Source organism: Lutjanus erythropterus, chromosome 11 (assembly GCF_056507025.1).
Source record: "Lutjanus erythropterus isolate fLutEry1 chromosome 11, fLutEry1.hap2, whole genome shotgun sequence".
Taxonomy (NCBI): Eukaryota; Metazoa; Chordata; class Actinopteri; order Lutjaniformes; family Lutjanidae; genus Lutjanus; species Lutjanus erythropterus.
In genome coordinates, this window is record NC_139327.1 from 39,235,917 (window position 1) to 39,259,914 (window position 23,998).

General features: G+C 40.2%; 1 protein-coding gene and 1 long non-coding RNA gene across 2 annotated transcripts in view; one reads left to right on the forward strand and one right to left on the reverse strand.

Annotated features, from left to right (window-relative positions):
• Nucleotides 1-23,998, forward strand: part of ppm1e (protein phosphatase, Mg2+/Mn2+ dependent, 1E) — a 57,333-nt gene continuing 33,335 nt past the window's right edge. The window contains exon 1 of the mRNA XM_084730086.1: nt 1-391. Coding sequence (XP_084586212.1) covers nt 207-391 — 185 coding nt within the window. The 5' untranslated portion in view covers nt 1-206. The remainder of the gene's footprint in view (nt 392-23,998) is intronic.
• LOC146319511 (uncharacterized) overlaps nt 17,990-23,998 on the reverse strand; it is a 32,258-nt gene continuing 26,249 nt past the window's right edge. The window contains exon 3 of the long non-coding RNA XR_014771549.1: nt 17,990-18,592. This is a non-coding gene — a long non-coding RNA (uncharacterized LOC146319511). The remainder of the gene's footprint in view (nt 18,593-23,998) is intronic.

Below are 23,998 nucleotides of genomic sequence, written 5' to 3' on the forward strand. Positions count from 1 at the left end.
TAGACAGAAACACACACACACACACCGGTAGTTAACGGCTCCGCTCCTCCTCCGGTGCTCCACGTTCATTCAGGTAGTCTGACAGCGGCAGCGGCGCTCTGACAGTCAGTATAGTTCGGTTAGTGTACTGACTCTTCTCTTCTTAGCCCGGCAAGTTAGTGTCCTTCTGACGGGCGGAGCTGTCTCTGTCTGTCCAGGAATGAGAAATGATGGCCGGCTCTGCAGCAGAGGAGAAAACCTTCCGACGGTTCCTGGAGCTCTTTCTTCGGGAGATGAGAATGCCTCTGCAGGAGAGCGACCCGGTGCCGATGCGCCCGCTGTCGGACCTGGTGACTGAGGACGAGGTGGAGGGGGAATGTCTCGACCTGTGTCTCCAGCACCTCTACAAATAGTTAAGTGTCCACTTTCTGCTGGTTTATGTCTCTCAGTTTTAACGTGAAATGATGCATTTAATTTAATTTAGGGTGTGTTTTTGGTGGGGGGTCTTTGTGTGTGTGTGTGTGTGTGTGTGTGGAGGTTGCGACCCCGGCTGGGTCCACATCTGATAACTACCTGCTTCATGGGTGTGTCCAACATCAAGTTTAGACAAGTGTCCTCACTGAAGCGTTATAAGCGGGAATTAAAGCAGAAGTTATGAGCGGACACTTGCCTGCAAGGGCACGCGCTCGTGTCGTGTTTGTACCGCATCGCATTTCTGTTATTGCGCCTCAAATGTGCGCCAGCGGTGACAGAGCTGGAGGTCTACAAAAGGTGAACCCCTGGATTTGCGTAACAGCACGACGTCATCGTGGTGTAGGAGGGGGAGGAAGCCATCGCCATCACTGCTGAGCGCATCTTCGCGCGGGCTAAAAATAACCTCACCGGTTACGTTATTAGCCTCAATCGTTAGACTGGTCGTTACACTTTAAAATCCCAGACACACACTTAAAAGCTGCTTTCTGGGTCATAATTGCGGTTCATGGAAACACGCAAACCTGCTCAACATGATATTTTGCACATCAGTGATGTTTTTCTTCCTAAATCTCAGTGTTTTCTGCTGCCAAGGAATGAGGACATTTGACTCCAGATGCATGTGAACAAGAAAAAGAGATGATTCTCTGCTTTAGATCAGTGAAACTGGAGGAGCCAGTGACGATATAAAGGAATAAAACAATTCAAATGATGATATATCAACTGATATTCTTTATTTTTTCTTGCAGAATACAAAACATACACATAAACGCTTTTTGTTGCAGTGATTCCTCAGATGAGGTTAACACACACGTGACAAAAAAATGTAATAACCATAAATTCTTGTGATATTTGGCACATAAGTGATGTTTTTCTCCTAAATCTCAGTGTGTTTTGCTGCAAGGTAAAGAGGACATTTAACTCTAATTTAATTTTTGGGGCAAATGCTGATATAAGAGAATTTTAAAAATTCCAACAGTGATATATAAGACAATATTCTTCATACAGACAACAAAATATACACATGAACACACTTTGTTTTGTTGCAGTGATCCATCAAATGTTAACAAACGTCTGACAAAAATAAGACAAACAATGTCACGATGACATTTGGCACATAAGTGATGTTTTTTTCTGATAAATCTCTGTTTTCTGCTGCCAAGGAAAAAGGACGTTTCTCTCCAGATGCATGTTAACAACAAAAAGAAATGATACTCTGCTTTAGAACCCAACTGATGCTGGATTTTTCGGGCTGACGCTGATATATAAAGGAATAAAAAATTTACAATATTGATATATCAACTGATATTCTAGTCTTTTTTGTTGCAAAAATCCCTCAAATATGTTTGTTAAACACTTGAGGCAAAGACAGACTGATGGAGATAAGATATTTTACAGTTCAATAATTAACTTTATTGTGTAAAGTGACACCAGGACACTGAACTGTCAGCCACATTTTAATAATTATAAATAAGTATAAACCTAGCTATAAAACTAAACACACAAATAGAACAATGTTTGATTTTTAAGGGTCAATTTAAATGTTTTCTTTTAGCACTGATGCCATCATTAGTATTATGTTTTGATTTGTAAAGATGAACACATCAGTGGTTTTATTCCATTACAACTTAGAATTTCACATTTTCAAATTCTTCTTTAAAAGGAGTGTCGTCCCTGAAGTGTCTTTTTTTGTTCGGACACGTGCCGCAAGTAGGTGAAAGACTAAGAAATACCAGAAAAACTTCAGATTCTGCCTTTATATCGTTGATGTATGTAGATTATTTTTGTTTTTTAGCTTTATAGGCAGCATTTATGTATATTTGATCACTTTTTAATTCAAGTTTAATATACTGTACTGTGTGTTTTTTGTTTTTTTTTTTGTTTTTTTAATAAAAGATTATTAAGAATATCAGTGAAGTTTATTGTGTCAACGCCCTGATGTCATTTTGGATAATAAAGTTTATTGTAAAACTGTAAAATGTGTGTTTGATAACCACATTTTAGGGATCACTGCAAAAAATGTTGCATGTATGTATATATTCTATATTATTTCTTAAAAAAATAAATCAATCAATCAGCAAATATCAGACTTTTTTACTCCTGCATGTTATTGGCATTGGTTCCAGAAATCTACTATTGATCGAAAACTTTATTGTCCAAAATGACATCAGGGCGCCGAAACAGTGAACTTCTCTTCTTTCATATCAGCACATGTTGGACAACAGATATTCAATACATTTTTAGACAGTTATTAATTGATTAATCGTCACAAATCTTAAAGGGATAGTCCACCCAAAAATGAAGATTCAATCATTATCTACTCACGCTCGCGCTGATTGAAGGTCAGGTTTAGGAGACGTGGATTAGACCAGACGAGCAGTATGAAGGCATTTTATGTTTTATTTCTGTTGTTTTTTTTTACGTTTGAAAACTGGTCACCATTCACTTCCACTGTTTGGGAAATCCTGTGAAACTCCAGCAGTGAGGGTGAGTAAATAATGATTGAATTTTCATTTTTGGGTGAACTAACCCTTTAATAATGATACAGACCAGTACAGATGTGACTGGCTGATAATATCTGTCGGGCTCCACTCTGTTTTGCAGTCTAAACACTTTTAATTTGACAGTCGCTGAATTAGACTCTTCAGAATCGAGTGTTTGTGAGACGTGGACAGACTCGATGATGAAAAATGAGGGAGCTCTGCCCTGAGCTCCGCTGCCTGGCCTGGTTTTGAATCCAAAATAGGTGCAGAAACTGTGCTGGGTGGAAGGACTCATCTAGGGCACTGAGTGGCAAGGGGACTGCTGCTGCTGCTGCTCGCATGTATGTCTCGAAAAAAAAAAAAAAGACTTTTACCAGCGGCCAGTTTGCACACAGACCCTATAGACTCATTATGCTCGTGTCTCAGAAGGTGAGGTGCACGCCAGCGGCGATGGCGAGCATATGTTGGTGGCAGGATGGATCACATGCAGCCAGCAGTGCTGTCAGGTGTTTTCACTTAGCAGCACACATTCAGACCTGTTGGAGCAGGTCAGTAAGCTGGAAGTAACTAATTACAAATACTCCAATTACTGTAATTAAGTAGTTTTTTTGGGGGTAATTTTATGAGTAGATTTTCAAGTATTTATTACACCACGTAATCTACTTGGTTACTTTCACATCATAATTGAGTACTGTGTCCAAACCTTTCATTTGCATGGTTGTTGTCGAGTTTTCATGTATGAATTTACTCCAAAGTTTCAGAAATTAACTACAAATTTAATATGTTAAATGGATAATACCACCCACTACATGAAAAGTTTGCTAATTATCAAATAATTCGCCATGAAATTTGGGGGTAATCTGGGAGTATTTTCTAAGAAATTTCAAATATATTACTTGGTAAATACCTCATATGTACCATGAAGTTGTGGGGCCAAAGTAACTAATACTCTGCAAATATTTTTCTATCAGCAGTAATTTTACTTGTAATTGAGTAATATTTAAGTAATGTAACAGTAGATTTTCAGTACTCTTTCCACCACTGACCACACGTTCATACTGTCCGTGTCGTGATGTTCAGGCTTTGGTTGTTGAGCTTCCAACACTCAACATCTTGCACAGTTTTCTCCCCCCCCCCCCCCCCCCCCCAGCTCACATCCACTTGACAGCATACACACACAAAACATGCCTTCTTCCTGTTGACTGATGTTCTGATACCTCATTTTCCTTCCTGATACTGAATCCGATACCCGAACTTTGCTTATCAGCCGATACAGAGCACCAATCTGACACCAGTGCATTAAAAAATATATTATTTATTTACAGCTGTATGCAGCTAACCCTGTGTGGACGTGACACGACTGCCGTCATTGTTGAATTACGGCTGAATAATGAATCAAAATTTTAGCATGGTTGCAATATGGTCCACTGCAATTTTCAAATCACAGGAGGTGAAAAATTCGATAAAACCCAGCTGACCCTTCACTAAGCCCCGCCTCCAAACAGCAACTGTCCAATCATAGGTTAGCAGCCATAACCAGAGCTGTGCAAGCTTTGCATTTCCATGTTCCTGTTCTCCACGTTGTCTCGTCTGGCTCGTCAGTCAGACTGCAGTTGTGGAAAATAGGCGGGATAAGAGCTAAGCTAACCCGGCTCAGACCTGAGACAGCGAACCAGAGAGAGATGCATCATCGTCAGCCCACTTTGAGCCTTCATCAGCCCTCATCCTCCTCCTCAAACCCCCACAGAACAAACACAGATGCAGTGGGATCTAACAAGTTTATCTGGAGGTAAAGTTAAAGCTAGCATTAGTTAGCCAGACATGCTAACGTTTGCAGCTTCTGTTAGAGCAGACGAAGACAGAGTTTAATCCATTCACCACACGTGTGCTCTTGTGTTTCACGTCTCTGAGAGACGTACCGTCCAGACTCATGAAACTCTGAGTATCTCTGCATTTAGGGCTGCACATTTTGTGCATTTTCCTTAAAGGATCTATCAGTTAATCCTTCATATTATAAGATACAAACACGTTTTCTGATTTATATTTGTTCCCATTTTTTTCTTATTTTACGTCAACCATTCAACAAATGGTTCTACAAGACAAAACAGCGTCTGACTTTCAATTAATTATCATTTACTACATTTGTAATCAGCAATTAATCAAGTACTGATGAATCACTAACATCCCTCATTGTTTTTTATAACTCCAAATCAAATCAGGAAACGCTGTCATGTGCCATAAATATCCTGTTTTATGGGGTAGAAATCAGGCTATGAATGATAAATGAACAAACCCTCAGTAAAAAAACTTCAGAATATAAATAATAAAACTGGAAAGTTTAGTGTTTGTACTGAATATGAAATAATAATAATAATAATAATGATAATAATAATGATTCCATACTTACTGTAAGACTCTACAGGTGAGTAGGATTAAAACAAACAAATAAAAAAAATAATAATGACCATGAAACTTCCCCAGATGATTACTTATATTAAGACAATTATTTTTTGTAGTACAAGTTTTCTGAAATTTTATGTTAAAATATGCAAATGAGGCACAATCTAACGCTAACTTTTGGTGAATTTATGATAAATCTACAGACGTATAAAGATGAAAATTTAAAAATAAATAATGTTTTCTCTCCACTAGTCAGAAAGGAGACATGTTATGGAAAAGAATTAAATCAAAATATTAAAACTGACCACAAATAAAAAATGTAAAAACGTCATTCAGTGGAGTTATGTCTCGAAGAACGCTACTTCATAAATCAGCTCAGAGCTTCTGTGCAGAGTCTCCAGCTGGAGTGCGGGTTGCCAGATACAGTGGGACATGTCTCTGTGCTGTCACGCTGGTACCAAACCTGGCAACCTCACTGTAACCACAACACCCCAGAAAGCTGTCACACAGTCTCTGCACCCGGCTGACAGATCGGTTCTGCTTCCCCTTAAAGACCCTCGACGTCCAGCCTCCACCTGAACTCCAGCTCCATGTTTAAAGCACAGACTGGATCCCGTCTTCCTCCCACTCTGAGTGAACTAAGTGCGACTTCGCTCTGACTTAGAAATTTGTGTAAGCTGTCAGCTGGCGAGTGCCCCCCCCCCCCACCCCCCGCCTGCTGTCTGTTGCTGTGGATCAATCCAGGCAAGCAGAAAGTCGAGCAGGACTTTGAATCCTGAGCCTCATGGTGACACACAGTAGAGTTTCTTTATCATTTGTTTTTTTTTTAAGTTCAGTCAGGCAGGTTTCATCTGTAATATTTTCTTTCTATTTCCAGAAAATGTCAATGTGATATAAAATTTCTCGCCATCATAGAAAATCATACTACTTCTACTGCATAGAAGTCACAGAAGCTCTAGAGCTGGACATTATAAATCAGGAATACAGTGGTGTAAAGTCATTTGTTGTCTAAAATATAATTAAAAATAGAATGCAATGATTTGCAAAAACCTTTGGACCAAATGCAGTGAATGAATCTGTTGATTATGAATTATGATGTGTACAAATGTAGGAATATTAATTAGATTTTTTTTTCTTTCTTTTTGTTTTGTTTGCTTTTTGGATGTTTTTTAAAATTTAATTTCATATATTGGAGTCATTTGATGTGATGACCAAAATGTTTCTAGTTCAATAAATTACTAACACCAAAAAAACTGAATACAGTACAAAGACAAGATATTTAATGTTCAAACTAATAAACTTTGTTTTTTTGCAAATGTGCACTAATTATGAATTTGATGCCTGCAACATGTTCCTAAAGATGTTGTGACAAATCAAGTTTACCTCTGCTTTTCTTTTAACACAGTGTTGGTTTTCAGTCTTACTCCTTTACGTACTGAGATTTCTCTGGATTCTCTGAATATTTTAATGATATTATAGATTGCAGGTTTTGAAGTCCTTAAATGCCTGAAGTTTTGTGTTTAGAAACGTTGTTGAACGTCACCTTGTCCATGCTTGTGAACGTTCGAGGACACACCTTTAATATCCAGTCATGATACTGTCACCTGTTACCATTGAACCTGTTTACCTGTTGAGTGTCCCAAACAGGTGCTTTTTTTAGCGTTAGGTGTCTTTTTCAGTTTTTTGTTGCCCCTGTCCTGAACTTTTTTTGGAATGTGTTGCGGGCATCAGAATGAGTGTATATTTTTAAAAAAAACAATAAAGTTTATCAGTTTTAACAGTGCATATCTTGTTTTTTTACTGTATTCAATTGAATTTAGGTCAAAAAGTATTATTTCTGTTTTTATTTACATTTTACCCAACATACCACCTCTTTTGGAATGGCGTTTGCACTTGTAATCGAGTATATATTACACTGTGGCATCTCTAGTTTTACTTAATTAAAGGAGCTGGGTTCTTGTTTCACCACTAGGAAAAAAATAAATTCAGAAATAGTTTTTTTTAACAACTCTCTGGGCTGCCTGACAACTACAAGCCTTTTGATGTCGAACAAAGCAGAAAACAAAGCAGAAGCATGTGATTACATGATGATTGGGGGTTGTAATTTTTTTTAGTGGACAGCTCTCCAAAGCACACGAGTTAGATCGGTGTGTGATTCCTAATGTCAGTGTTTGGCTGAAAGCTGCAGTTTGCACACTCACGTAAATGGAGTCCGTCCAATCTGGCTTTGTGAGACGGTTATTAGCCAAAATAACTGCAGCTCACCGCCTAACTGACTCTGTTAAATATCCCTCTGTCTCTGCAGCATCTTATACAGTATATTTGGCATGTTGGAGTGTATGAATCACCCTCTGGCCGCGCTCCATCGAGCAGTTTATCTTAAGAGACCATATAGGAGCTCAGCTCTTCCAGCTGCTCACAAGGTCAAGAGAGGCACTTGTTTTTTAACTGTTTTATGTACACAGCTGACAGAGTTTTTGAGCTGAGAGGGACTGATGCCACAGAACTGATCACCAGAATCATGAGGAATCATCTTCTGAGGAACACGAATATCCCACACTGTCCCAGAAACCCAGAAAAAGCATCCGTCATTTCAGCAAGTGGCCAGAATCGACATAGCCGTAGTAATTATGACTCTTGTCCGTCGGGAGCAAAGGAGGAAGTCATGACATTATTATAAAGTCTGCAGAGGGATGGATGTGTGGAGAGGTCGGGGTGGAGGTGGGTCAATAAAATGTCTGACTTTTAACACGAGGGCTGTGAATCTGGTGATACGATACGTATCATGATACCGGGCTCACAAGTTAATGTATACATACTGTAAGCAAGGAGACATAATGCTTATTTTTAAATCTAATTTTAAGAAAGCTGTCATGTATGAAGATCACACCACCATATGCATCATCTCACATAGCCAGACGTCTCTCCACAGCGCTCAGGACTGGAGGAAGGTCCGGCTCTACACGTGCAAATTCTGCCATAGAGGAAAACGCGCCCCGCCTTTTTTGCATTTCTTTAAACCAATCACGAACGTCTTGGGCGGAGCTAAGCCCAGGATGTAGCGACGGTGCTGCTGCAAAATTCAGTAGTGTTAAGGGAGAACTTGTTTTGGTGGAACATTTGCATGTCAGGAGGCGGGCTCTGGCATTAAAATGGTCGCCATTTCCAACACTGTTTTCCTGTGAAACTCCAGCAGTGTTTTGTGAACTAAAAAACTAAACCTGACCTTCAGTCAGCACGAGGGTGAGCAGATAATGACTGAATTTTCATTTTTGGGTGAATGGACCCTTTAACATAGAAGAATCTGTAGGACTTGGGGCGCCCCTATGGCTCAGCTGGTAGGGCGAGCACACCAGGTGTTGAGACTATCAGTCCTCTGCAGCGGCTGCTGGTTCGATTCCCGCCTGCAGCACATTTGCTGTGTGTCATCCCCTCTCTCTCCCCCTTTCCTGTCATATCTTCAGCTGTCCTATTTGAATAAAGGCAAAAATCTCAAAAAATAATCTTTACAAGAATCTCTAGGATTTGTTTCCGTCACTGTAGCGCCTGACCTGACAGGTTTCACTTCTGTCTGGTTTAAAGTGCTTTAATGAGTAAAATGAGCTGCTTCAGTGTTTGATCGGAGTCAAACCTGCAGACTCCTTCCCTGGTTCAGGAGTTACAGGAACACAGATCATGTATCAGCTCTCATTCAGAGCTGACACTCGATCTAATGTATCACTTATGCTCCCATTAACATCGGCCGCTGCCAGTTAAAGCTGTGTGCATTTGTGCTCGCAGTCTACAGAGAAAATGTAAGGTCTGATCTGACATTTCTTTGCATCATATACATCAGTTGTCATAGTAACTACACCCAGGCGTCCTTGCACAGAGTAATAATGGTGTTTTGTAGTCGGTGTGAATGCAGTGAGCAGCAGGCTAGCAGTGTTTCAGTCAGACTGGCAGTTTGATAACAGTGCTTTAGAGAACACCAGAGCCAATGCAAGCAGGACAACAGGTTCTTTAGATTTTCTTTGTTATTTCGCTGCTTAGGCTACTTCTGCTCAACAGAGTTAGGAAACATGGCAATAAATGCTGTGAGATTATTTAAATTTGTTGACCATCCTGTTTATACTGTTGTAACTATAGATTTAATGTCTCTAGTTGTCTTATCAAAGGAAAAATATGTGTGTGCACATCCAAAAATGATGGTATATTAAATAGGTAGGAAATCCTGTTTCATATACAATCTTACCTTCTCAAAGGAGGCAAGATTTAATTGATGTTTAACACTGTTCAAAAAATACTGCATGTATTAAGAGCCGTCTGAAAATGTTAATCTCATTCTACAATCACCAAATCGTATTTTAAATGTGTGACACTTTGCGCCGTGCAATACAAACACTGCACATTAACCTACAAAACATGACAACGACTCACTAAATGCTTCACCTTTTCAGACCAAAGAGGATCAGAGTGTCCGCAGGTAAACAACATCGTTGACCCGGAGCTGACGTTAGCTAACGTTAGCAGTGCTAACAGCAGCAGCTGCTCTGTTTGTAGGTTAACGTCCGTGTCTGTGCTGAATGTGGTCACACGTTGCTCCAGTCGAGTGTTTATATATCAGTTTATCCTGACAGTCTACATTCAACGTTTCCATTTTCTAGATTAAAATACTTCCAAACTGTGCTGGTTTTATGAGCTGCCATCTGACTGACTTTGCAGATAAAAACATTTGGGGTTGTGCAGGCCATCGGTGCGTACGCGCTGGGCAAGAGAGGCTGGCGTCTGACGAGGCCACAGCCCCAACTAGTGGCGGACGGCTGCATAACACCTGAGAGGCAACGGTTAACTGGCATCGTGCATGAATAGAATATTTTCACTGACTAGTATTTCTGGTGCTGACTAGCAATGGTAGCGACGTTTAATCATGTAGTTCATTGCGTACATCCTTAGTTGTGTGTAAAATAAGACACTTGAGGACGCTTTGGGAAACCATGATTGACATTTTTCACCCTTTTCTGACATTTTAAAACAAAAAACTATTAATCAATTAATTGAGAAAATAATCAACCAATCAATCGACTAAAGAAATAATCATAAATTGCAGCTGTAGTATCAAGTGCGATATAAAGGCTGGTAAGCCACACTGTATTGTCTTTTACGTGTTGTTTTTTTCATCAGACACAGGTCGGATGCGGTAAGCAGGTGGAGGTGGAGAGAAATAAAAACTACTGGAGAGCCACTGATGCTAACTTACAGCTCGATTATTGAAAATGAAAGCTCATTTTTTGATTTAATAATGGAACTGTTATACCCAAAATAAACCAGGTAAGTGTCAGGTAGTTGCATTCCTGTTTGAAATGTGGGTGATGAGAGCGGTGAGACAGAACCAAAACAGTGGAGTCAGTAAAATCAAAACAATCAGCGCTGGTGAAGTACTGTGTGTTTATTACTGTCAGTGATTTCTTTCACCATTTGATTTTAAATGTAATGATCTGTGCAGCTTTAACAAAGGTTAAATAAAACACGGCACTGATGTTTGTAGAGTTGGTGAGTTCTGGACGTCAGATAAAGGGGCTGTCAGCTGAATCAGGTGTTGGAATGAAAACCTGCAGACACGTGGGCCTCGCCGCTTCATGGATGGGAACTTTCGCTGCGGTTCTCGAAGCAGACTGATGGTATGATGAGTGTGTGTGTGTGTGTGTGTGTGTGTGTGTGTCTGTTTGCGTGGTGGCCGCCCGGCATCCTACATGGCTGTCTACTGTAGCTGTGCCGTGAGTGTAATGATAGTTGGAGGCAACAGCTCTGGTGATTCATCCCAACGTGTCATTAGTTTGTCTCTGGGTTGAACAGCTAATAATAGACTTCTGCAAGAAGAGAGATCCCCTCTGTGTGAGTGTGTGTGCGTTAATAAAGGGTGGGTGAAGCACTTGGTGTGCTAAGAACGAGTTTGGGGGGTGTGGAAAGAGCTTGTGTGTGTGTGTGTGTGTGTGTGTGTGTGTGTGTGTGTGTGTGTGTGTGTGTGTGTTAAAATGACGCTGGTTAGGTTTTAATCCATTTTGCTCCAGGCAGCTGGGAGTCACATTTGAAAAGAGGAGGACTCCCTCAGAACGCTGTGATCTGGAGTGTGTGTGTGTGTGTGTGTGTGTGTGTGTGTGTGTGTGTGTGTGTGTGCGTGCGTGTGTGTGTGTGTGTGTGTGTGCACATCCAAGTGCGACTGAAATCAAACTGCTGTGTTAATAAAACAAGTATAGACGTTTGAACGAGTCCAGGCTGTGTCAAGCTGCCGTTACTGCGGTGGCATCTCAGCGGAAACAAATCCTGTCAAACCGGTTACATGATGAAAATGCAGACATCAGATGGCATTAAAATAACAGCAGGGTGCAACTAACAGTTATTTTCATTATTGATTAATTGATGATCGATCCTGTGGGCTAAGATGTCAAAAAAGTTGTGAAAAATTCTCATCACAACTTCCAAAGTGTCCAAAACATTTACTGTATTAAATGACAGAGAAAACCAGCAAAGCCTCATATTTAAGAAGCTGAAACCAATTCATGTCTGACTCTTTTTTTTTTTTTTTTGATCGACTAATCGAACTTCTAAATTATGTTTAGTCCAGTTTTAAAAAGATGGCGAGTGCTCGTGCCAGTCGTCTGTTGGGCTTTGCTGTTATCAACTGTTCAAAAAATGTTGACCGAGTCCAAGATGACGTCCTCAAACGTCTCATTTCATCCACAACTCAAAGATATTCAGTTAACTGTCAGAGACGAGTAAAGAAACCAGAAAATATTCAGAAGCTGAAATCAGAAGAATTTAGACTTTTTTTTTTTGCTCAACTGTTGTTGGAGCTCAGAGTGAAAATGGACAGGACTTTGTTTGACTCAATTCCTGTTGGGATAGTGGACATTAGACAGAGACAGTCTGTTAACCTCCATGTTCACACCTTCAGACCGTCATTATTAACCCAAACATCTCTGCTTCTGCTCCAGAATCAATGTGTTCAGCTGAGTGAAACTGGCTTTGCTTTCAACTCATTTTAGATTTTCTTAACGCCTCTAAAAGGCCCAGAGGACAATTAGAAGTAATTGTTCTTTTTTAGCTGGCAAACCCATTGTGTGCAAAAGGCCTTGTGGGTTTTTATTGTTTAAGGCTGAATTTCTTCCTGCCATGAGCTTTTAGCTGTGATAAATTAACACAACAATGGTTTAGGCTCTGTTGGATGTTACTACGGAAAGAATAACTTTTTTTAAAGATATTTTTTGGGTCTTTTATGTCTTGATTTAGACAGGACAGCTGAAGGTACAGAGAGGACTGCTAACCTCTGTACACGTGCTTCATCCTCTACCAACTGAGCCCAGTGCCCCGAACTTGGGTTACTTTTAACTCTTTCCCTGCCAGCGTTTTTTTTTTTTTTTTTTAAGTTACCAGCCGGCGCCAACATTTTTGACAAAATTCACTGATTTGTCAACACTCACAGAATATTCAGTTCTATGAACATGTTAACACGGAATAAATTGAAAGAAATAACAGATTCTCTAGTTTCAGGCACAAAGAAATGTTTTGTTGTCATTCATTCATTCATTTTTTTTTTATAAGCACTTGAATGTCCAACTGCAGCTGCAGCGTGAACAGCCTCTCTGTGTCCCGGCTGCTGTGGGGGTCTGGGGTCTACAGCAGCCCCGCTCTCTGCCAGAGTCACAGCGCTCCCTGACCCACGGATCTGCTGCCGAGCACCGATGTTTTCACGGTTCTCTTCTTCTTAGAGAGACAGCTTTTTGTCAGAGGATGATTCACCTGGCAGTGAAACCAGCGATTGACAGGATATCTCGTAAATAAAAGAATTGAAAGATAATTTGCATGGTTATTTCCATCAGTGCACCTTAGCTTCAGTTACCAGAAATACTGCATTACTCTGACCTCTGACCAGTTACACTACAGTTTAGCTCTGCTTTTCCGTCACCTATCTAACTGACAAAACTCAGTTTCTGAGAGTTTACAGCCTGCCTTGCTGTTGTTCTGTGTTGCTTTGTGTACAATAGATGGTTTCCTGTTTTCCTGGGTGCAAAACATCTTTTGTAACAGTTATCAACGTATGTTTTGCATGGTTTTGTAAAATCTTGTTGACTCAATAATAAAAATGCCATTTCAGAGTTTAATCTGTTTGTTTGTTTTTCATATCATATTTATATGATATGTAAAACATTAACACTAACATCAGTTGACTTTCAGTACAGACATCAGGTCTCTGAATGAAATCGAAGCACTAAGTTTGCTATTCAAATAAAAGTTTAGCTAAAAGGAGCCCAATCATAAAAACGTTATGGGTCGCGGACACGTCCTGTTTTAGCTGTTTATTAACCCTGTCAGAAGCATGGTCGTAGCATTAAGCTAATTAACTCAAAGGAAGAAGTCTTTACAGTAAAGTTAGTTAACATCTCGCCACATTTGACAGCTACTGAAAACAAAAACATGAGGCACGCGTGACCACTAACAAGGTGTGTGTTTTTTTGTTTAGAAACAGTGAATGTCAAAATAAATTTAGTTTACACTCTACCTTTAAGTTTAATTAACAATCCTGATGGTTTAGAGGATTAAGATCGTGTAACTGCAACGTCCGTGTTTTGAGTCCAGGGACTCTTTGTTGTGCGCCATCACCTCATTATCTGTCAACTCTGACGTCAAAAGACGAATTTCCATCCAGAACTTTCAAACAAACTGCTTTGCATCTGCAGATTTTTTTTTTTTTTTTTTTTTTTTTACAAATGATGGCTGGAATAAGAAATAAGAGAAGGAATTATAAAGAAAACTGCAAGCACCACCCCCAAAAAGTGCCCACTAACAAGTCAAAATAAAAATAAAAATGAAATAATATCATTAGATAAGAATAATGAATAAAGAATAATGATTCGTTTGTTCCGTGGAAATGGCTCATTTCTTCATAGAGTCATGTTCTCAGGAAGATTTCCCTCTCATTTTTTAAAGAGTAAATGCATTGTTCCATTTTTTGTTCAAGACATTAAATGTTGGGGCTCTTTGTTGGTTCCAGTTGAGCAAAACGCGCTGCATCTTACTTTAGACCCTGGTCCCTGCAGTGGAAACGACTGGAGTTCCTCCAAAGGTTCCTTTTCCCTGAGGAAAATTCCTGCCATGGAAACGCAGCTTAATAACGGAAAAAAAATCAATTTGTTTTAGGTGCCCTATGACTTTACATTTGTGGTCAATATCAGCCACTAAGAGACCGATTGCATCGTTCTTTGTTCTATCAAATTAAAATTTGAATTTACAGTAAATCTGGTGCAAAGTGTTGCTCCAACTTCGCATTAGTCTGACATGACTGTTTGTACTGACTGCTGATGAAGTGATGATGACTTGAAGAGGAGTGAGAGGGGGAGTTAAATGACCCTCCACACACACACACACACACACACACACACACACACACACTGAGAGCTGATAGATAGTAATTGAAGGGAGAGCCTTTCTAGACCTCATTAAACAGAAACGTCTCCCACAGCTGTAAAGAACTGGGTGGGGGTGGGGGGGGTAGATCCGGCTTCCTCCAGTACACATGACACACTCAAGTATGCACACACACACACACACATAATTAGAAGAGTAGGTGGTGTTAGACGAGCTGCTGGTGATGGATTTATTAAAGGATAAACCACAGTCTGTAATGACCGTGTTGTTGTTGATGGAGCTGCTGTTGACATGTTCAGTTTGACATCATGACAAACGTCTCAGCAGTAAAAAAAAAAACAACACTTGTTACAGGTAGTTCTGTTTGTTTTCCTCATCGATAACTGTTGATATTGTTGATATCAACATGAAAAAACAGCTTCTCCTGATTTGATGCTGTAAATTAAATGGAGGATAACGTCAAAGCCGCAGCAGAACCCACATGTGATTAAGATGACTTTTAATGATGACTGTAGAGCTGAAACATTTAGTTGTTTTTTTCAGTTATTTAGACAGAAGCCAAACTCGTTTCTCGGCTGCTGGTTACTGGACCAACTTCAAAACGAGTTGTCCCCATCACACACACACACACACACACACACCAAAGTTCTCCTTTAATCTGCGATTATTTTGATAAGTAATTAATTATCAGAACCGGCGATGGATTCAGCCCATCGTCAATATGCAACATATTCACGGTGGTAGGGGGAGGGTGTAGGGGTTGATTGAGATCGGGCCTCAGAGACTAAATTATTCTTCCCGAGGAGGACAGAGGACTGATAGTGAGTCTGTGTGTGAAGATGACCTTTGACCTTTTGGATATAAAATGTCACCTCATTATTTTATCCTATTAGATATTTGTGGGTAATTTTGTCATAATTAGTGTAGAAATTCTTGAGTCATGGCCAGAAATAATGAATACATCCTCGAGTCCAAGTGGTCGTTTGTGCCAAGTTTGATGAAAAACCCTCACAGAGTTCTTAAAGGGATAGTTCACCCAAAAATTTAAATTTAGTCATTATCTACTCACCCTCATACCAATTGAGGGTCGGGTTTATTTTGTTATCTCCCAAACAATGGAAGTGAATGGTTTTCAAACGCAAAAACACAACAGAATAAAACCATAAAATGCCTCCATACTGCTTGTCTGGTGTAATCCAAGTCTCCTAAAGTCCCAGCATGCCAAGCTGACTAAAATATGTTTTTATCCTGAATCTTCACTGTAGATCTTTAGCTTGGAACCACGTTCACGTGCACACTGTCTGAACTGGGTGTGTGTTGTGTGACGGTGTACAAACAGCATGTCGAGGCTGTAGGAGAGTTGGATTACAGCAGATGAGAAGTAATTTTTTGGTCTAAAATGGCTCTTTTGAAAGTAAAGGTTGCTGTATTGAGTTTTGAGAGGGAGTTGGTGTTGTGTTTTTAATGGATCGCTATAGAACTTCTTTGCATCCTGCATTTTGTGCTTTTGCACCATTTGCATTGAGAGACAAACTGGTGAGCCTGTTTCCACACTTCCTGCATGCAGAATTCGAGGTTCTCGGAGGTGTTAAGTGGTAAAAAATGAGTCTGTTGTGCTGCACTGGTTGGAAACAGCAGGTCCACTCATTCTACTGTCACTACATTACTGTATACAGGTGGAGCCCAGGTGTGAAGTGTAGCTCTGCAGCAACAACTTGACACAGATGTTTGACTTCAAAAAAAAAAAAAAAAAGATGATGTGATTTCTAGTCGGACTTTGAGCACCAGTATGGCCGTGTAGCTGGTCAGTTGCACTGTATTTTATTAAGACGTTCGACCACATGAACGTTCAGCGAACCATTATTAGTCATGTCCTCTAGTTCAAGGTCGAGCTCGCTTTTGTTTGGAACAAGCAAACCCCTCAAGGGCTTTATTAATGAGGACTTCCCTCAGGCCATCCAGCAGAAGTAGGATGCTGCACAGGAGAGAGGAAATACTGCCAATGCAGGAGCGTGTAGCAGCGCTAATGTCCACCTGCCCACACACTCTTATCACTCCTACACTCCAGAGGCTGTATTCACACAGAGCTGGTGCTTTTAAAAATTAGTGACCATTTCATCTGTAGTACCACAGAGCAATCTGCACAGAATAAAGAGCGTTTAATTAATGAGTGATAAATACATTTGGAGCACTAAAATAGCATTAAATCTGGTGACAAACAAAAACATTCTGCACAAGACTGATACTGATTAATGATGAAACACATAATAATGACTGGAAATGAATAAAATAGGGATAAGAGATTTTTTTTTTCCCTATGGAAGATACGGTGGTTTTAATATTATGTTTGCTATCTAGTGATTTTAATCCTCCACTTGTCCTTCTGCCCCAAATACTTGCTGTTTTTTTTAGCATGTTTGTTGTAGTTGTTTGCAATAATTAAGGTTACGTCTAGACAGGCAGCTTGTGTAATGAAAGAATACACATACAGGCCTACATTTGGTTTCACGAGTAGCAGGCTGGGGACTGCGCTGTCTCTTATGAACCATCTCTTGTCATTTGGAGCTGGCTAACGTGCTTTAGTTACAGAGGAACAGGTTTCATCACTCACATCCCCTCCGGATTATTAATCCTGTCAGATGTCTCTCTTGTGCACCAGTTTGTCATTATTTATGATTCTGTTGTGAGTCGATAAATGGTCCTGTATGTGGGAGAACGCTGATGTAAAGTTATTCACAAATCATCTTGTCCCTCACGGCAGTTTTGAAAAGGAAGACTGCTCAGGGTGGGAGGTAGGTGACTTTTAGACAGAGAAAATGGCTGCATTGAAGAAAATTTAATCAAATTCTGAATAAATGCTAAATTGCACTTTTTGTAGCCATAGCTGTGAGGTTCTTCAAGGGTAAATGTGACATAAATTCTATCTGTGGAAAACCTACCTGTACCCCAAGTGTATAAATACATTTTTAAGAAAGAGAGGCTTGCTCTGAATAGACGAAATGAAAAGTGCACTACAGGGGAAAACAATTTATTGCTCTCCATTGTAACTATATTGTGTGAAGGTGCCTCCCTGTCATATCAGTCTGCTAGCAAACAACATAAAAATGCGTGACAGTGGCTGTGTGACAGGGCCAAGAACCCAGAACTAAGTTTTTCAAAGCTGTCGAATCGAAAAAACTGAGCCTTCAAGAAGACAAAATTCAACGCAGGCCAGATGCATCAGCAGGAAGAACAGGAAAACTGGATCCTGGCTGCCTAAACAACCATTTTTTACAAAAAAAAGAAATATGAACATGCACTAGCATCTGGCTTTTGTCTGCAGTGGGAAAGGGTACAACTACAATTTGCTCCTGGGTCAAATGAAGTCCCCCACTATTTTGTTATCTAAAAGCAAGCAAGCAGCAAAATCAGGAAATGTTGGGTTTTCCTCTGCAGCACTGAACCACAAAGAAATCACAGACCTGCGGACCAACCAGACGTGAGGTCAGTTGTTTTTTTTAAACTTTTGGGATTAAAAAGCAAATTTATTTTTACTCCCGTTTGTCAGCCTCTGTACCAGCGGAGGACACGAATCAAAACAGCTCGTGTTTGCAGCGCCCATTGACAAGCTGTTGTGGTTCGCAATGCTTCCACTGCCAAACTGTGCGTGCAGCTCGCTCATTGAACTCAGCGACGGCACAGGTACCCGCACAGCGAATCTCTCAAATGTGACCGTCAAAGCTCGACCAGGCTGCCTGTCTGTCCGGTAGAGACTCGGTGAGTCTGATAGCAGCTCTGCACGGCTACTTATGGCTTGGACCATGTCCCCAACAGTCTGTGAGGGCCAATCAGCAGAATTTGAGGATGCAGTTATGCTGTAAGGATTAAAAAACTGCAGATTAGATTGTGCATGGATGATAGTTGATCTTGTTGAGCTTTATATAACCATTCTTACTCAAATGAAAAATGTCAACAATTGGCGATCTCTTCTTTTTCTTCTGCACAGAGAGGGGTGGGAATCTGAGGGAGGGATGGTGTGAAAGTTAAAGTATTTAAGGTGTGAAAGTTTTTTTTGTTTTCGGGACTTTTTTGCCTTTTTTTTTTTACAGGAGAGTCGACAGCAGGAACAGGACAGAACGAGGAGAGAACGAGGTGCATGAATGAGGTGTTGTGGTTAATCGCAGGTCGCCCTGAGCTTTTCATTTATTAAACGAGGTCCATTAGCCTTCAAGCAGCAGAGTGAAGCTGTATTCATGGAACAGACTCTGGAGCATATCTGACAATATGTTCTCCTCTCTGCTTTAATTAGAACATCAAAGGTCACGACTAGACTAGACCCAGCAGATGCTTCAATGGCGTCAAGTCCTGCAGCACCAGAAGAATGTAATGTGTCTGCTACACAAAGAAATAAAAGAGCCAACAAGAACCATTAAGTGTTCCTCAGCTTGGTTCCTTTTTAGTTCCTGGTAGAACACAACATAAAGGGTTATACCCAGTCATATCTGTGGAAGGTTTCACCCAGAACCTCCTATGAGAGGTTCTACAAAGAACCCTTCCATGGTGTTATGGTTTCACCCAGAACCCTCCCTGAGGGTTCCATCCAGAACTGTTCCACCTTCGAAGGGCAAGAAGGAACCACCCAGGAGGTCCTACCAAGAATCTTTTTTTGGGGTATCAAGGGTTTTATCTAGAACACACAGTGGGTTTTTTTTTTTTTTTTTTTTTTATTTACCAGAGACCTGTTTATTCATTGAAACCACTGAGGGGGTTCTACTTGGAGCTTTTTATGTTCCAAGTGTTTTATCTAGAACCCACCATGATGGTTCTACCAAGAACATTTTTTTAGAGTCCAAGGGTTTTATGTTGAACATGGTGAGAGGGTTCTACCAGGTACTGTTTTTATATTCCAAGCATCTTCTCTAGAACCCACCAAGAGGGTTTTATATACCAAGAACCCTTTTTATATTCCAAGTGTTTTCTCTAGAACCCACCAGGGGGATCTAATGGGAACCTTTTTAGATTCCAAGAGTTTTATCTGGAACACACTCAGGGGGGTTCTACCAAGACCTACCTTTTTATTGTACAAAGAACCGTTGACAAAAGAGTCCTTCAAGGATTGCAAGAATCCTTGAACTCTTTAAGGGTTCTCTGAATGAAAATGGTTCTTAATGGAACAAAGAACCTTTGACAAACCCTTTCATCAAAAAAAATGGTTCTGGATAGAACCTCAGCCCTTCAGGAAGAACCCTTGCGTCTCACAGTGAATGACAGCAGTGAGCAGTCCAGAGCTCAGGATGGATTTTATCTGCACCGAGCGAACGCTGGACGATTTTTGTCACTTCACAGCAGACGAATCAGACCATCGACTGAAGTCCCACATGTCCTGTCTCAGAATGAAGTGACCTCCTTTTTGAGCTGAACTAGTTTCAGAGACAATGGATACGGTTCTCGTCACATTCAGCGTGTATAAAACAACATCAGACACGACCGCCACTCTTGCGGTAGCCGCCTCTCCTGGTGAAAAAGTCTTACTGTGAGATTTAAATGGAAGTCAACGTACGCCGCGGCACAGAAAGCGTGTTTGCATGGAATTTTTGAAAGTCCTACTTTTTCACGCTACCATCTGTCTGTCCACTGGCTTTTCACTGTTTAATCAGAGCAATATGAAGCCAGGAGATTTGGTCTCCCTGGAGATGTACATCCTCTGAGGCTTCTGGGAAGTGACTGTACAGCTTTCTAGAGCACCTCTGAAAATTGAGGCCTCCGTTTCTCCATTAAAGGGGTTTTTCTGTGACTTTGAGGCATCCTGTCTTAGAAAAACATCCGTCTCATCATGCATATTAAACAAAATAAGTGTTTGAAGCGCTGTGAGAGTGACCAGCGCTCATATTCAACATGTTTTGGGTGCTTTAACTTCATCCGTCCTCCATCTGTCTGGTTGTGGCAGTCCTTTTTTTCCCTCAGTGCAGTCAGCTTCCTCCCCTCTTTTGCCTCCTGGCTCTGGTCTGGGCTATCCCAGCCTTTGAAATTAGTTGCAGCAGTAATCCCTTAATCAGAGCGTCTCGCTGGGATTACCACAGAGGGCAGCCTCAGTTACTGCCCTCCACCACCACTGGCAATTGTTGAGCCTGCAGTATTTGATCTACACGCCATCCTGCAGCCAGAACAACCGTGGTAAACAACAAAATGTACTGATGTGACCATGTCCGCTGCAATGAAGGCATTGTTTACTGCCATGAAGCCGTCAGAAAACTAGTTTTTATTTATAAAAAATGCTTCTTAATGTGAAGATTGTGATGATTTTATTCATTAAAGACACAACATGTAAGTTCTACCACTAGAGGTCTCTTGGAAGATGTGAGTAGAGCTGCAACAATTAATCGATTATTAAATTAATCACCAACTATTTTGACAGTCCATTAACTGGAATTACAAATTACAAAAAATAAATAAATTACAAAACACAGGGGATTGACACAAAAGAGCAAACTTGAACTGACAAAGAAACAGAGAAGCACAGGAACTAAACAGGTGAGGAACTAATCAGACACAGGAGAGACAAATGCTAATGGAAAAGGACAAAGACAGGAAGTAAAGATAAGACACACAAGGGGGACCAGAATGAAAAAGAGTCCAATTTCAGCCTCTTAAATGTGAATATTTTTTAGTTTCTTTATTCCTCTATGACAGTAAACTCAATACTATTATATATATATACTATCATACTTTAGGGTGTGGATAAAACAAGACGTTTGAGGACATAATCTTAGACATTTTTCACCTTTTTTGACATTTTAAAACAACTATTAATTGATTAATCAAGAAACTACTCGACCGATTAATCGACTATGAAAACAATCAGTAGTAGTTGTAAGGCAGCGTGGGATCATGGGAGTTGTTGTCTCCATTATTATTCAACATCTGACATGCCTCACTGACATTCCTCACTCTCTGACGTATCCGTTGTTTACCATGTTTTCCCAGAAGTTATGGCAACTAGCAGCTAGTATGAAAGACAGTTAATCCTTTTATCTTCCATTTCTTACTAGACTCTTATCTTGTTAATTAACATATTAATATAAGAGTTAATAAGTTTGCTCACACCACTTTAATATTAGTCATGTAGCTCTAAAAGAATCACAGAGTTGTACTGTATGGATGTAAAGTAAGGTGTAGTCATACCCTCCTTTAAATGGAGAGTTAATGCTTTCCCAGCATGCACTGGGGAGAGTGCAGGGAAACACTCCATCAGTCCATCACAGGGTTGAGAGACACTCTTCCCAGTCATGAACATTTTATTTAGAGTCTCCTGTTCACCGCAGCTGTGGGAGGAAGGCAGAGCACCCAGAAGCAAACCATGCAAATATGAAGAGAACATGCAAACTCCCTCACAGGACAGACACGACCAGGACCTACAGCCGGAGCGCTCTTATTCTCCTGCTTCGAAGTTTCATCTCACAAATCTTATTGCCTGAAAGGATTTTACATCAAGTGCTGGCTGTTGAAACATTTGTATAATGTGTTCTGTGGCTCTGAATAAGCTCCGTCGAGTCTGAGAGAACAAATGTCATCAGGGTTGTCTCAGCTCGGGCTTCAAGCCTGGAGATTTTTAACAGAAAATCTGCATCTCTGTTCTGCTGGCTTCTGTAGCGCAGTCTCAGTCTTTCTTTAAAAAAAAAAAAAAAAAAATCAAGCGGGTTTTCTCTCTGTAGTTTTCAGCGTGTCGAGCGTGTTGTTGGTTCACGGTTTGCAGCTGTGACACCTGACCGTACAGAATGGAGAATCACCAGTCTTTCCAGCAGTAGCTCACAGTGATGTCTCTAAAACAGGCGCCTTAATTAATGTCAGCTCTGGAGAGGCCCCATTTTTGGAAGTGCAATGACCTTCAAAAGTGTGCAGTGTCCTCCTTTCCCTCCTACGGCATTACAGATAGACACTTTAGCTGAAGCTTTTCCTGCCTGCTGCTGCTGCTCTGAAGTGCCGGGGCTTCGTTTTTCACTCAGGGTGCCCATAATTCAAATGATGAGTCATATGTTTGTGGCAGATGAACTGAATGCAAAGCAGTTCAGCTCACATTATAGTCCACAATCCTACCCCACCTGTCTGACCTTGAAAAATGTATCTGAAAGCTGCTGAGCGGGGGAGAGAGGGGCAAGTTGAGCCTGCGGGTCGCATGACCCCCTAAAGCAGCTGCACACAGAATAATTAATTTATCTGAATCTAAATGAGCACCTGGAGAAAAGGACAACACACCAAGGTCAAAAAGAGCGATTACTGTGGGATTTCATCACGGTTAAATCTTTGTGATTATCTAACCGGAATTAAGCTTTACTGTATATTAATGTAAATGTCATAAATGTCTCTGAATCATCATGTCAGCCCACCACTTTATCAAAATAATGGCTGTGCACCTTTTAGAGTGAGTTATGCAAATACCAACATCACATTTTTTATTTTATTTTATAAGCATTTTAGGTAACAAATTGACAACATAAAAGCTGCAACAAAACATTATTATTGATTAACCTGGCAAAAATGTTTGTGATTAATCTTTTAGTGATCATTTAATCTGATAAAATGTCACAATCGTGGTCCTGCATCACCCTGTCAGGGTTTATTTTGCAATAATGTCCCGCTCACTGCACATTATCCCTGTTTCTGCACGGTTATTTAACAAAGGAAATCAATAATTTAATGCAAAATATTCATTTTGAAATGATTGCATTGATTCTTCAGAGTCTGTGACCAGAGCTGCGTCCATAGCAACGGTCTGTTCATCATAGCAACAGTCTGTTCATCATAGCAACAGTCTGCTATACAGAAATAAGACTTTCAAATGCTGTAAATGACCAATCAGAATAGGGTATTTAAAAGGCCCATCACAAGTCCTTAAAGCCAAATTTGCTTCTTTTGTCAGTTCAAACAAAAAGATGTTCAATGTATAATCATATGAAACTGTAAAACGGTAAATATTGACATTTTAGATTATTAAAAAATGAGAAGATGGCCTAATAAATTACTTAAATGATTTTCAAAAATCTGTCAACTAGCTGATAAATTGTTTCAGCATCTCTTGTGATATGAATGTGACATTAAAATTCCATTACAAGCATTAGAATACAGCTAACGAACATATCACCAAATACATGAGGACTGAGAACAACTACAGCTAATTTTATGGATTATGGTGTTCAACACTGACTTAAATCTACAATAACTTCTGCAATAACTCACCGTTCAATATATACAAAACTGTTAGCTTGATGCACATTTTTGTACCT